General features: G+C 36.8%; 1 protein-coding gene across 1 annotated transcript; it reads right to left on the bottom strand.

The window, feature by feature from the left end:
* Nucleotides 1-27: 27 nt before the first annotated feature.
* LOC115432484 (solute carrier family 22 member 5) lies at nt 28-11,848 on the bottom strand. Its single transcript, XM_075353510.1, is given in 10 exon segments — nt 28-440; nt 890-1,025; nt 1,201-1,383; nt 3,608-3,822; nt 5,675-5,763; nt 6,460-6,586; nt 6,717-6,888; nt 7,043-7,197; nt 10,916-11,019; nt 11,110-11,848. Coding segments are annotated over 10 exon segments (1,686 nt in total). The 5' UTR covers nt 11,500-11,848; the 3' UTR covers nt 28-325.
* Nucleotides 11,849-15,230: the final 3,382 nt, after the last annotated feature.

Genomic DNA, 15,230 nt, shown 5'->3' on the forward strand with positions numbered 1-15,230 from the left:
TCACCCTCTTCATTCAAACACAGTGTATTAGAGTAGTAGGACATGTACTCATATTTTATTAAACAGATTAGCTAACAACAATTGGACATCATTCCGATGAACATGAATTTCAATTTTATACAAAAATGTAAAACTCTAAAATATGTTTGAATTAGTAGACTTTATCAGGGTTAAAAAATAATGTTTCTAATAAATGATAAAAATGCAGCAGTTCTTGGTAGTGAACTGTGTATGTTTGGGGCTGCATTTTCATTTTAAAGACTGTTATTTTGAAGCAATAGAAAGGTTTGATCTTTCTTTGCTTCATTCTTAAAAGTGAAGGCCATCATGGAAATAAGACAACAAGGCTTTGCACATTACATTTGGTCTAACTTTGTAAAGGGAGGTTGACAGTTCCTCCATTTTGGACACACTTCTTCTCTTTGGTTCCATTGCACAACCTATTGAAGAAGAAACAGTAAGAATGAAGACAACTGAATATCATCAAAAGGGTTACAAACATATAAAACTAGCTGATGGATATATCTTGATATATTTTTAGGTTCAGAGCATTTTTCCAGAATTCACCATGAATATGAATTCGCAGAAAGTAACCCCCCACCCCAAATATTCCCCATGTGTTTTTGCATAGGGGGTAAATATAATTTATGTAGTTTGGAATACATTTGTGGTGTACATGCCTTTGTATTTGAATGAGAATTTTTGGGTTTTACAATTAAAAGTCCTCCAGAATCATGTAACGTGTGCAACATATTTGACCATGTGGTTTTGCACGTCAAAGTCATTTTTTCAAACACTAATTGTACCTTGTTCTTATAAAAGGTGCTAGTATAAGGTTTTATGATAGCCTTTTAATGTGGTGAACTACAATGACCTGAAATGAACCTACCCGTGACATTCCTGCATTTGCTCCACTGTTTCTGGAAGATCCGCATTCAGTGTCTCCGGAAGGAAGAAATTAACAACAGAGGAGGCAATGGTGAGGCTTCCCATGAGAATATAAGGTAACGCCTTATTATAAGTACCTAGAATTCAATCAAAAAAGAAAACAATAATAAATAACCAAATTTTGCCAAACTGCCATCATTAGTTAATGAAAAAAGTGCTTCTTCTAAGTGTTTTAATTTCCCAGTGATAGATGTCTGTCTGTATACCCCTGGATGTAGTATCAAATGATGTACTCATTTAATGACCACACACCTAAATAGATGACATAAGGAGCTGTAATGCTGCCAATGCGTGCAGCAGAAGAGCACATTCCCATGCCCACGTTCCTGAGGACAGTGGGGTAGATCTCAGCCGTGTAGATGTAGACGATGCTGAAGGCCATTGTGAAGCCAAACTTTCCAGTCATTTCCAGTGCCAGAGCAACGTACTGAAGGGCTGAGGGGCAGACAAAGAGGATACATGACGCATTTGGGCATTCCTATGAATTGTCCATTGTCTGGGGACATGTATTCAGCAATAATTATCCAGAGCACTTAAATGTTGAATGTTGTGTAATTATTACTCAAAAGTGGGTACTGAACAGTTAACACTTAGACAATGTCAGTTAATGTTAGCAGGTTGCTTTTGTATGTCACTTCAAATAGTAAAGTTCCACCTCTGCCTTCTGTTGAAACACTCATGTTACATATCTGTGGTGGTGCTGTCCATGACATAACAGCATATAATATATTCACAGTAAATATCTAAGTTGTGCAATCTGCAATATAACTGCTTACACATGTTAAACAGACAGAAGTTTATCTACCTTTAGCTTGCACATTTACAACTTCCTCTTATCTAAACCCATCTCTTGTAATCAGCTAAATTCATGATCGCATAAAGGTCAGCAGGGACACACAGGACATAAATGCAGATCATTCATATCTGGCACAGTAAGTGCATTCTCTTTTGGAGTAGGACTTTTTTCCCATTTGTCTCCATCATGTTTTAAATAAATGTTTGCTGGAATTTGAAGTCAGATGGACTTGATGCTTGGGGGGATGGAGACGCTATAGATACTGTCCTGATCAAAATCTTAAGACCAGTTGAAAAATAGCTAGAATTTACCTTTTGCACATTTGGATCTTAATGAGGTTTTAAGTAGAGCTACAATATACAAAAGCAAGAAGGGGGAGTGAGATGAAAAGCACTTTGAAAAAGTAATTTATTGAAAACAACAAGTAAACTGAAATAGGCTGTTTATCAGCTGATCAAAAGTTTAAGACCATCGCTCAAAAAATTACAAAAAACTCTCCAAACCAGAACAAAAAGTTTTCTCAGTAGGACTCAGTAATGAGTAGCTCCACCGTTCTTGTTAATCACTTCAAAAATTCGTTTGGGCATGCTTGATGTGAGTGTTTCCAGGAGGCTGGTGGGAACATTGCTCCAAGTGGTGAAGATGGCTTCGTGAAGGGCATCAGCTGTCTGGAACTGATGGCCATTTTTATAAACTTCCCTTGCCATCCATCCCCAAATGTTCTCTATGGGATTTAAATCAGGGGAACATGCGGGATGGTCCAAAAGAGTGATGTTATTCTCCCTGAAGAAGTCCTTCGTCAAGCGAGCATTGTGAACTGCAGCGTTGTCCTGTTTTTGAACCCAGCTGTTACCACACAGACGAGGGCCCTCAGTCATGAGGGATGCCCGCTTCAACATCTGCACGTAACCAGCCGCCGTTTGACGACCCTGCACCACCTGAAGCTCCAGTGTTCCACTGAATGAAAAAGCACCCCAGATCATGATGGACCCCCCTCCACTGTGCCGGGTAGGAAACATCTCAGGTGGGATCTCCTTGTCATGCCAGTAACGTTGGAAGCCATCTGGACCGTCAAGGTTCAATTTTTTCTCATCAGAGAATAAAACTTTTTTCCACCTTTCAATGTCCCATGTTTGATGCTCCCTGGCAAAGTCTAAACGGGCAGTTTTGTGGCGTTGTAGGAGACGAGGTCTTTGAATTCGTTTTTTGTTTTTGAAACCCTTTTCCCGCAGATGCTGTCTGATGGTTATTGCGCTGCAGTCGGCACCAGTAAGGGCCTTAATTTGGGTCGAGGACCGCCCTGTGTCTTGACGGACAGTCAATCAGATCCTCCGGCTCAGCGCAAGGTGTAACTTTTTTGGGTCTACCACTTGACTTTTTTGTTCCATAATGCTCAGGATCTGTCAAAAAATTTAGAATGACTGTCTTGCTGCGTCCAACCTCAGCAGCAATGGCACGCTGCGAGAGGCCTTGTTTATGCAGCTCGACGATCCGACCACGTTCAAGAAGAGAAAGCTTCTTAGCTTTAGCCATCAGGAGGGCATGACCGTGTGAATGCCCGAAAGAAAATGAGAATTTTGAGCAGATTTTGGCTTTTATAGCCTGCGGTCTCAGACTTTTGATCAGCTGATAAACAGCCTATTTCAGTTTACTTGTTGTTTTCAATAAATTACTTTTTCAAAGTGCTTTTTGTCTCACTCCCCCTTCCTGCTTTTGTATATTGTAGCTCTACTTAAAACCTCATTAAGATCCAAATGTGCAAAAGGTAAATTCTAGCTATTTTTCAACTGGTCTTAAGATTTTGATCAGGTCTGTAGTGAATGAAACTCATGGTTCTTCTTAATTGGGGAAAACAAGTCTTACTCTCTGGGATGAACTGGATGAGCAGAAGAACTCCTCCTCCAATGACAAGGAATGATGACAGAAGGGCTCTTCTTGGGCATTTTTTTAGGAGCCAGGTTGAAACTACATAAGCTGGGACCTCAGAGGTGGCCGATAAAAAGCAGTTCATGAAGGGGTTTCCGCTCAGGTTTGAGGTATTCAGAGATAATCCAAAATACCCAATATTTATGGCCATCCTGTAACGGAACAGAAAAGGACACATTTAAAGAACATCAGAGAAACTTAATATTTGTCAGCTGTGATCGTCTAACTCAGTGGTTCTTAACCTTGTTGGAGGTACTGAACCCCACCAGTTTCATATGCGCATTCACCGTACCCTTCTTTATTAAAAAATAAAATATGATTTTTTTCCAAATTCAAGACACAGGTATATGTTTTACTGGTGCACAAAATGAACTGTGCATTAACATCACTGTTTTCAAAGAGCAAAACCAATACAGTGCATGAAGTCACAACAAATTACATACCTTTTCACAAAGACATGACCTTTTTTAATACTACCACACTGAAATGGTTTTAATTTTTGTATTCCAATAATGAACTTATTGTATTTATGCTATTTATCATTTTTAACATTTTAACACACACCCATCACCTAATTTCCATCAGGCTACAATAATAATGAATATTTACTGCAAATCAGTGTGACTTCTGCTGTTGCCTTTGAGAGACCAGTTCAGAAATGCGTGGCTTCACCTTGGCAAGTGCCACTCTCATGTCATTTTCACAGCAAAGTCTGTACCTTTTCTTCGTTTTTATGTCCAGCATCCTTATTACGGCACTAACTCGGCTTTAGTGTAATACGATTTCTCCATCCGCGACGGTGCGTCGGTCGTCACATGATTGTAACTGACCAGTGCGGTGACCGAAAATGTAAACAAACGCTACACATGGCTGCCTCCGTTGTTAACAGGAAGTAGCAAAAGTCATAACAACGATGTGGAAAATACTCAAATAATTCATCATCAGACGAGTGGAAGAGATTATAAACACTTCTGGATGTGTTGTAGTGCTATAAGCAACAACAATACACCGCGTATATTGGATGTCAATCAGAGAAAGAGTCTCCGAAGCCGTTTGTTTACATACACGGACCTAGCCCGACACACACACCCGACTAATGAGTCGAGTGTGTGTCTTGACCTCCGCCGAACCCCTGAGACTGACTCACTGAACCCCTAGGGTTCGATCGAACCCAGGTTAAGAACCACTGGTCTAACTACTTGCCCTAGTCACTTGATCAATCCTCAAATACATAAGATAAGATAAGATAAGATAAGATAAGATAAGATAAGATAAGATAAGATAAGATAAGATACGACTTTATTTATCCCACCGTGGGGAAATTTCACAGTTAACAGCAGCAACATACAACAAGCAAGTGCAGGGAAAAAGACAGACCGCAAACGAGTGAGAAATTAAAATATAGAGGAAAAAAATAAGAAATTTGGTATTTATATAGATATCTATATAAATAAAGAATAAGAATTCAAATTAAAAAAAAAAATCTTATTTACATATTTACATCATCATGGATACACAAGTGCATGGTGTGATATGGGAGGTGGGGTTACTGGGAACTGTTATTGTTATGGTTTGTGTCTGTGTGGCCGCCGGCTCCTCCCTCTTCACATCATCACCTCATTATCCATGATCTGACTCACCTTCTGTGCGCTGCACGGCTGCGGCGCATCACCTTTCTGCCTATTTAAGGCTTGGTGCTGCAGCCGTGCAGTGCTGGTCCATTTGTCTACGCCACCCACTCCATAACCCGGACATTCAATTCAGCTTCTGCGGACTGTGACAACTATCCAGGTTTTGTGTTTCCCGTTGTTTTAGTTTTCATTTATGTTTAATAAACTTGTGTTTTTTCCTTTCAGTACCATGCACTTGAGTCCTCTCATTTCCACCTTTGTGACAGTTATAAAGTTTAAAAAAGGAAAGGAACATCTAATACAATATTACTGGAAGATATAACTAAACATAAATAATAACTATTTCTTCTCTGAAAAAATTGTAATAACTCACCATAAAACCAGACACATCAGTGTGATGCTCCTTATGTTCTTGGATCTCAGGACATCCAGTATTGTATATGCTCTGGTCTGAGACGTAGCCTGTTGCAGAAACCAGTGTAAGCAAAAGAAACTGATAAATTTCTGCCCAGTGGTCCAGCACTTCAATATCTGTAGAGTCTCAGGTCTTTGGAGGAAGAACTAACATCTGAAGAAGTGGAAAACAAGATCTGAAAAGGGATGACTTTGTTGTAAAATAAGTGACTGTTTATGTTTATGGCCCTTGTCACCGCCAGAAGGTTATTATTTTATTTTATTTTATTTTATTTTATTTTATTTTATTTTATTTTATTTTATTTTATTTTATTTTTTTAAACAATGTGCCTTCCAGTAACTAAAACACTTTCATAGCCTAAAATTAACAGCACTCTGTAAAAAAAAAAAAAAAAAAGAAAAAGGCAAACAATTCAATGAAAAATAACTTTGAGATATTCCATGGTTTGCAGGAATATACTGTACATTGTAAACTTTGTTTTGGATAAATTCCTTTTGCCTGTCAGAGCTGGATTTCCTCTCATGCACATTGAACGTGACTCTTAACATGAGGTTATAATGCTTTCCTTTGTGATGATAGAAAAATAACAGCAAATATGTTACTAAAAAGCACATATTGCTCAACAGTTGATAATGCTCACTAGTTATGACTCTGATTATAACAGTAAGTTTATAAGGTGCTCTGAAATTAGATTACATCAGACAGAACAAAGTGTGTTAATAATGTTCATATGTGAACCTCACCTCGGTCTCTTTAAAAATGACAGGCGGTGCCTCCACTTTGTTTTTCCTTGCTGCATTTCTCACTATAACGTCTGCTTCCTCCACTCTTCCCTGAGTGATCAACCACCGTGGTGACTCAGGAATGAACCTGTCCAAAAAGTTTAGCTCTAATGAATGTCAACAATATAGAATGCTGAATGTGACAACATAATGTTAGTTGTGAAAGTATAAGCTTAGTATTGTTACAAGATGTCAGTCCAAAATTTGGAGTAATTTACCACCACAGTGGAATATAGACCACAGAAGTTGTGGCCAAAACAGCAAGAAGAGTCCTCCATTCTCTGATGCCGTATGCTATCCATGGTAGTGTCATATATCCAATACAATAGAAAAGGAAGGCCCCGAGAGTTGTAAAGAGCACACGCATAGTTTTACTCAGCAGTTCTGTTCCTGTTAAAAAAAAAAAAAAAGATTAGAAATGATAACTACACAATGTAAATTAGACTAATAGACTAACAATTATTACATGAGTTATTCCTGAAGGAAAGCTGTGGCTGAAGGAGCATTGAATATGAAGTTGAGTGATTATATTTATAATTCCTACCAAGTACAAATGCAGAAATATAGAGGGATATCTGAGAGGCTCCAATAAAGAGAAACATAATACAGAACATTCTCCATGAGTGCGAAAAAGACTGCAACAGGACTGCGACACACTGGGCCCCGAGAGAGATGAAAACAACCTTCTTTCTTCCAAACCTAAAAAGAAAATAGTGAGATTGAGATTTTAAATTAAATTAAATTAGATTCAACTTCATTGTCATTACACATGTACAAGGAAAAGGTAACGAAAAGCACCAGAAGTGCAATCAGTTGACAGTATGTGCATAAATGCTATAAATATTCTATATGGACTGAGATTTACTGTACAGTATCAGTTGATTCTTCCTAGACAGAACTTCTTTAGAACAAAGCAGCAGAAAATTCATCAATTTAGAAAGAACAACTAGTGTAACCAATTTAAAGAATGTCTTTACAGTTTGTACATTATTGGTATGTATTTAAAAAGCCAGAAATAAAGTCTCCTAATTCTTTCATTTAGACCTAACATTAGAAGTCAAAGCACTAACCTCTTCATGCAATTTGGCAGCATATACTGAATGAACTGGAAGCTCTGTGCAGCTTGTTGCATTATGTTAAGCAGTTAAACTATTAAAACATCTTGCAGCTGATTAATACATCAGCTAAATAAAGTACAGGTGTCACGTGACATTTGAGCAGCTACTGCAGTGGCTAGCTAATACCCTAGAAATATTCTCAAAGTCTGTAGATTAACAGATTAGGACTTTTGAATTCACCTGACACTCACAGTACTTGATTTGCAAACACCTGAATACCCACTGGGTTTACCACTGACCCATTTTAGGATTAAGGTTAGGGCTAGATTCACATTTGAGATATGCATGAAGGGACGTGAGTCAAAGTGAGGTTGAGTTTAAATATATTTCGAAAAGGAGAGGAGCTTCACCTCGTACATGAATTTAAATATCTTGGTGTCACTCTTGACTTAAAATTAACTTTTAAAAAACATCTTAAAAATACATCTAAAACTGTAAATTTTAATCTTAACAATTTAAGGCAAATCATATCCTTACTGCAAAAATGTTTCTTCATTGTATGATCTTTTCTCAGAATATTGTATCATCAACTGATCACTGGCAAGCATGACTATGCTAAAACTATTAGAATCTCTCTTCAAAAAAGCTGTAATAGTATTGGATATGAAATCCTTTTCCTTCCATCACTGCCCTATACTCCAGAGATACAATATTCTAAGTTTTGAAAATTTTAAGAAATTTTAATTTGCTTGCTCTGTCTATAAGATCTTGCATGGACTTGTTCCACCGCCTTTGGGAGAGTTCATTATGTTCAAATCTAGCACCAGTGGGAGAAGAACCAGAGCCTCCTCCAGGTGTCTGTACCAATTAGACACACAGCCTTCGGTAAACAGGTGTTATCAGTCAAAGGTACTGAGGTTTGGAATGAGATTCCAGCTCCAGTAAGAGACTGTACCACATTTAACACTTTCAACGATCTAAAAAAGTGGCTAAAAAGAAACCAGATCTATCGGCACTAATTTTATGCTTTTCTGTGTCTTTCCAGTGTTCTTTGTTACTGTCATTAGTGTGTGCCAAATGTTCAGTTCTTCTATTCTGTTGTTATTTTCTTGTATTTGTTATTTGTAATTCTTGTCGTTATAATGTTACTTCTTCTGACCTGCCAGGGACTGCAGATGGAAAGTCCTGAGGCTAATTCTGGCATTTTCACATTTACATGTTCCTTAATGTGCGTTGTCCCGTTAAATAAATAATAAATAGTAAAAAAAAAAAAAAAAACATGGTTAAAGGTTAGTGGATGTTCCCTTTCAGATGAAATTGAATTCACATGTTTTATGCTTGTATTTAAACCATAACCCTAAATCTAAACTATGGTTAACAGTCAGAGGTTATTGACATTTTTCAAACTCCTCTGAGGGCTCAGGGTGCACTGGTGGAGGGTGTCAAGTGGTATGTCAGATTCCCAGTCCACATTATGTGAAGGACCAGATGCAGCTAGAGATAGGGATAAGAGTTCACAGAGTTCTATGAAAAGAGTAGATGTTAAACATTTAATCAACAGACAATAAGAATAATACCCTGTTCACAAAATATCCTCATAAACAGTGTTTAACTGAATTACTGAGAACCTCTTCTTGGTAAACATACCATGCTAGTGTAATGGTAACACTCTATTGATACCACACATACTGTTAGCCTCATAGCATAATTGCCTAGGTCATCATTTTGGCCAAACTGTGATATCTGCGTAACTGTACTCTCCTAACACTGCTGAATGATTTTATGCAGAAATCACAATTTGGCCACAAAATATGACTAAGGCAATTATGCTTTTAGGCTAATTATATATATATATATATATATATATATATATATATATATATATATATATATATATATATATATATATATATATATATATATATACATATATATATATAAGGAGTATGATTCAAGACATTGTGATGTCTGGCAGTACTGTAAGCAGGGCAGGGCCATATAAAGACTGTCGTAGATACATTCTAGATAATAAAGAAAAGCCTTTACAGTATATACATGGGATCTTTTTATACAGTCAGAACAGTTAGCCGTGCTACATCCTGTCTCAACTGAGGAGACAAATATGACTGATATGATGTTTTTGTGGTTTGATAAAGCACGAAACAAAATGTTATATTTTCTCACACTCCTGGCATACATGGATCTTTTTTTTATCTTAATTTTAGTCTTTGAAATTGTCCAGTTTGACAGCATGTACAAAAAGTCCAGAACCTCAAGGACCCCAACCCCCTACATCTCGACCCCTGGGTGTACAGTTTTCACAGCTGCAGATCAGCTAAACAGTAAAAGGCCTGTCATCGTAGCTTACACAAGTGCTCTTTACCGCTGAGTCCTGAGCTTTTCACTTCAGGGTCTTCAAGTCTGAACAAACTGTCAACAATTTGACAGAAAAACTGAACAGGTGGAAACATAGTTATGTGATCCCTGGTTTAGTGTCTGTCTGATCATCCCATAGACTCAACGGTGAATAACAGATATAATTCTGCTATTTCTATTAACATTCAAGGCCATCCATAACCTCACCCCTCCATATCTGTCTGACCTCCTTCCTGTTGCCACTTCCTCTCGCACCCTCAGATCTTCCTCCTCCATCCACCTCACTGTTCCCTCTGCCTGTCTCACCACCATGGGGAGCAGAGCATTCAGCCACTCTGTTCCCCAATTCTGGAACTCCTCGCCGCCGGAGCTCAGAGACATCACTTCACTGCCTCTCTTCAAATCCAAACTCAAAACCCATCAGTTTAGGACCACTTTCTTTTTGTGGTTACATTTGAATTGTCCAATTTTTTTTAAACCTGCCTTTTACTTTTTACTCTATGTTTTGTTGCTTGTTTTATACTCTCCTTGTTAACTGTACGGTGTCCTTGAGTGCCAAGAAAGCCTCGTATAAATAAAATGTATTTTTATTATTATTATTAGTATTATTACTATTATTATTATTTGGGATCCATCAGTGCTCGACTAATGAATGCTGAAAACTGCAGCACATGGACACATGCGTGAAAAGCCTCTTTCAAAAATGATGAATTTAAACAGTAGATGGAGCTGTTGTAATAATCTTGGATGCCAACCAAAAGTATCCTCAACTAATCCTTCTTTTTTGAATTAGGATAATCCCAGCAGTCAGTCGTTCCCTTACTTCTTTCATGAAATTTTTCAGATCTCTTTCTTTTGTTTTCAGCAACATTTGTATTATGTCAAAGACAGCTGGAATAACACACTTTGCCATCATTATTTAGTAAATGAGAGAAAAATATTCAACCACTGAGTACATCTGAGTGATAAGAAGTATGAGATACCTGTCAGAAAGCTGTCCTGAAATTAGAGACCCAACGAGGTAGCCAACAAACAGGGTTGAGGATGCAAAGGGAACTTTCCACTGGTCGTCACAAACAAGGTCCCACTGTGAAAAGATGTGATTTGCATACATATTTGACAACAACTATATAATAAGGGATTATAAGTGAAAACACAGGTACTTGAGCACACTGACCTCAGTGACTATATTGGATTGGTAGATGTCTTTGCTGTAGCTCCATCCATCTAAACAAGCCTCCTGCTCCAGCTCAGTGACGTTGACATCTTTTCCAGGAATATATCCTTCAGCAGAGAGATTCCTGACAACATTCAGTTTATATCGACTGCACTGGCTCTGCACTTCCTCACCGTCCACTATTGTAAAGGGAATGATAGCATTTCTCCATTCCTCTGTTAGGTTGACATCCGGAATGAGGCAGTGATGTTTGGGAGCAGCTCCGACAAACACGATGTAAAGTCCATTGAATCCAGTGGAGACAAAAACTGTGTTTAAAAGGAAGAATGTGGTCCAGAAGTAAGGGCCAGTCTGTCCGAGGAATGCAGTATCTTCATCAAAGTCACCCATTCTTTGTAAAAAAAAAAAAAAAAAAAAAAAAAAAAAAAAGAAGATGTCCCTGTTGTCTAAGATGTGGTCTCCTTCTTTAGGATTTAAGATCGGGACAGCGTGGTGGGGTTAAGCTCCTTGTGGGGCAGTGGTACACTAGCCCCTCGGTGGGATGGAGTCAGTTTCAAGTCCTGAAACTAAACCTCCTTTCAAGGGGACAACAGTTTCATCCCTGAATGAAAATGACTGCTAGATCCTCCTTCTCCAAGACCAACAGGGAAACAATTTGTCTCACTAATTGATTTGATTTGATTAAATGAAATAAGCTTCTCAGTGGCCGGTCTAGATGTATGTGAGTCTAGCCCGTGCACCACTGTGGTCAAAGTGGCATTTTCTCTAAACAACATTCCACACTTTTAAATACCCCAATGATCTGCACGTGCCTGTACTCTAAATGTTGCTAAGTAGCATTAAGAGTCCCATTGAACTATTTTTGAGCCACTTTGCAGTAGCCAGCATGCAGAGACCAAACTGTTGCAATATTAAACTGCAAATTCAGCATTTAACACTGACACAACATCTGGAAACTATTGTGACATGCAAGTATGCACCATTTTCAACAACCTAATCCATAAAGAAGGAGAGATTTAGAATAATTTATGTTCTTCTTTTGCAAAATAGTTTTTGTTTGCATACATTTTGCTGTTGAGGAGAAAATGTTAAAAAAAAAAAAAAAAAAAACACATCTAAACTTTACACATTTGAATGTGTTTACTGCCTGTACACAAAACTAACCAAAAACATGGTTGGTGTTTAGTAATGGCTTTGTGTATTTATTCAAAAAGAGTTTATCATGTAAGGACTTTTGCAAGACATGCAATGTTTGTTTTTGCTTTTTTAGTGTGAGGTCTTGCAAAAATAAAATTTCACAGAATGCACCTAAGCCACGGTACACTCAGTACTTGTTTGCTTTGTGTTGCGCTGATAACATTTTTTTTTAACATCCTCTCTGTGCTAATGCTAATAGCAAACGCTAATGCTAGGTGCTGTGTGTATCAGAATAAGTGAAATATAGAGACTGAATTTCCCAGTGGGCATAATAAAATGAGTTATATAGATAGCCTTTATTGTCCCATGGGGAAATTTATTTTCACAGTCTGTCACATGTAACATATAACACAGGGACACGGTGCAGAAACACCACAAAATGTTTAAATAGAAGAACATATATAGTTACACACACAAGGACTGCCTCAAGGTGTTAACTTTTAACCTGCTAATTCAGATATTTAATGGATGCAATAAGTTGTGTGTTTATTAGTGTAAACAGTTAGAATAATTTTGCTTTCAGGCCAATTCCTCTTTTTCTTCCTGTTAGATGCAATGATTACATACTGAGTCCCAGTTATACTTTAACTATCAAACTAGTGTTTGCTCCTGGAGGATTCTGTTGGGTTCCTGTAAATTGGCTTAGAGTCTGGTTTCAACCAACTCGATATGCAAAGTGTCATGAGATAACTTATGTTATGATTTGCCACTATATAAACAAAAATTTGATTGATTGATTGATCAAAGATAAATCGCATTGTTTAATTGAGTTTAGTTCAGTTCAGTTTAGTTGAGTTTAGTTTATTTCAAATATGCAACAAAACAAAGTAATCCTACTTAGTCCTAATAAATGAAACAGATTACACTGGGTTACAAAAAAATGTTTTTTGCAAGTTGTCTAGGTTTTTTCAACTGAATTAGGACCATTTTGCACCACTAAATCCAAAAATGACATCTGTTTTTCTCAATCAGGTCAGGTTTTTTTGCAAATTTGATTTGGAAAAAATTGATCTTCTCACAAAATTGATTACATTTTTGTGACTTTATCAGTTGATTTTTTTATATAGTTCTCACCCAAAATAGGTTTTAAGAGAAAAAAAATCATTTTCTAACAGGATTCCTGTTAGGTACAATGGTGTATTCACCGCAGATGTAGCAGAATATGTCAGGCTTATTTTTGCAAGATCTTCTAGTCGAAGCCATTTCATTCACCTGTAATATTAAAAAAAACATTAATCATAAATTGGCAAATGTAAAATCTTCAGAACTCGTTTATTGCAAGAAATATGAAAGAATTCTGTATCATATGATGTGAAAATGCCCAAAAAGGTAAGCAAAAATGTTAAAAAGCCAATATGTAGCATAGTTCAGAAAGTTGACCTGACTGAGCAAAATTAATGTGATTTTTGGATTCAGCACACCAAAATTATCCTAAATCAGCTCAAAAAACTTAAACAATAAATTTGTTGTTGACCAGTGTTATAAGAAAACAAAACAAACAAGAAACAAAAACCTATATATAATGAAATAAAGTATGACTTCATTTGCACATTCAAAAAGGAGAGGGAGGAAGTAGAACTTATTTAATCCCACCCCTTCCACAAACAACAGTCTATCATTTAGCTTCCTATCAGCATAACATGATAAAAAATCATGTCCCTTGGATCAGTTAACCTCCCTTATCATCTTCACATGCACATACATACAAACACACCTATACTGACATACCAGAAAAGTGAAAAATAAAGAAATACACACATACATACATACATACATACATACATCCTTGAAGGCAACACAAAATGAACACAGTAAAGTAAACAATAAGACAAAGTGAACAACAACAGCAATCAAATAAAACATAAACAAATCAACACACACACACAAAAAAAACCATTGCCACAATTATTGTATGAAAAGAGCAAAAACTGATGGAAAGATCTGGTCATAAACTTTAGGTATCCTGAAGTGAACCAAGTCAAGATGCTCACATTCCACTGTAGGTTAACTAATCTAAATCAACTCCTGCAGACTTACAAGCTCCGTGATAAGTGGTTAATGGACTTAAAAGATTGATTCTAATCAAATTATGATATTCACATGACCATCCAAACTCAGATTGATTGTAACAAATGTAAAAGTACATTTTTCTGAAACTAAAATGAAAACATGAGTGCATCTGAACCAACTATTTAACCAGACTTTTAATCAGTAATGTTTTCAAGGTCAAGTTTATTTATATAGCACTCATAAAACAACACAAAGGACCCGAAGTGCTGCACAAAGTTGTAAATTCAAATATAAGACATGATAAAACTCATAAAATATGAATAAATACAAGATATACTAAAGCTGATTAAAAACAGATAAAACAGGATAACAGGCACCTAAAACACAACCAGGAGATAAAACAAATAAAAGTCACACATTTGTATTGAATAGTTTTTAATTTTGATTGTTTTAACTGTCAATTTCAAACATCCTATTGAATTTAGTAGTAAAGTAATTCTCTATACTTTAGTATATTTGTGTTTCTAATCTTTAAAGATGTATTCTGTGGGTTTTACTTATTATTTGTGACGGCTACAAGACTTTCAAACTGTGATTTATGCAGAGGTGTGGACTGTGAACAGGCTAAGTAGTTATTGTAAGTACTTGGTGTGTAACTCTCTTAAGTGAATAATATGACATGACAGCTCAGTGGGGAACGTCCCTATAGCCGCCGGTGACATTCCTGTCTGTCAAAGAATGTTGAACACCAGCCCTTTGATGTAGGAAGAAACTATTACAAATTAAAATATGTGTTAAAAAATACAATAATAATCCTTCTCAGTCGTCACCTCTGACCATTTAGGAGGGTGTGGTGTTGAATTTACTGCTACCTCTATTGTGGATATTTAGTTTTTGTTTTTCTGTGTTTGGGA

Source organism: Sphaeramia orbicularis, chromosome 14, assembly GCF_902148855.1.
Source record: "Sphaeramia orbicularis chromosome 14, fSphaOr1.1, whole genome shotgun sequence".
In the NCBI taxonomy this organism is placed as follows: domain Eukaryota; kingdom Metazoa; phylum Chordata; class Actinopteri; order Kurtiformes; family Apogonidae; genus Sphaeramia; species Sphaeramia orbicularis.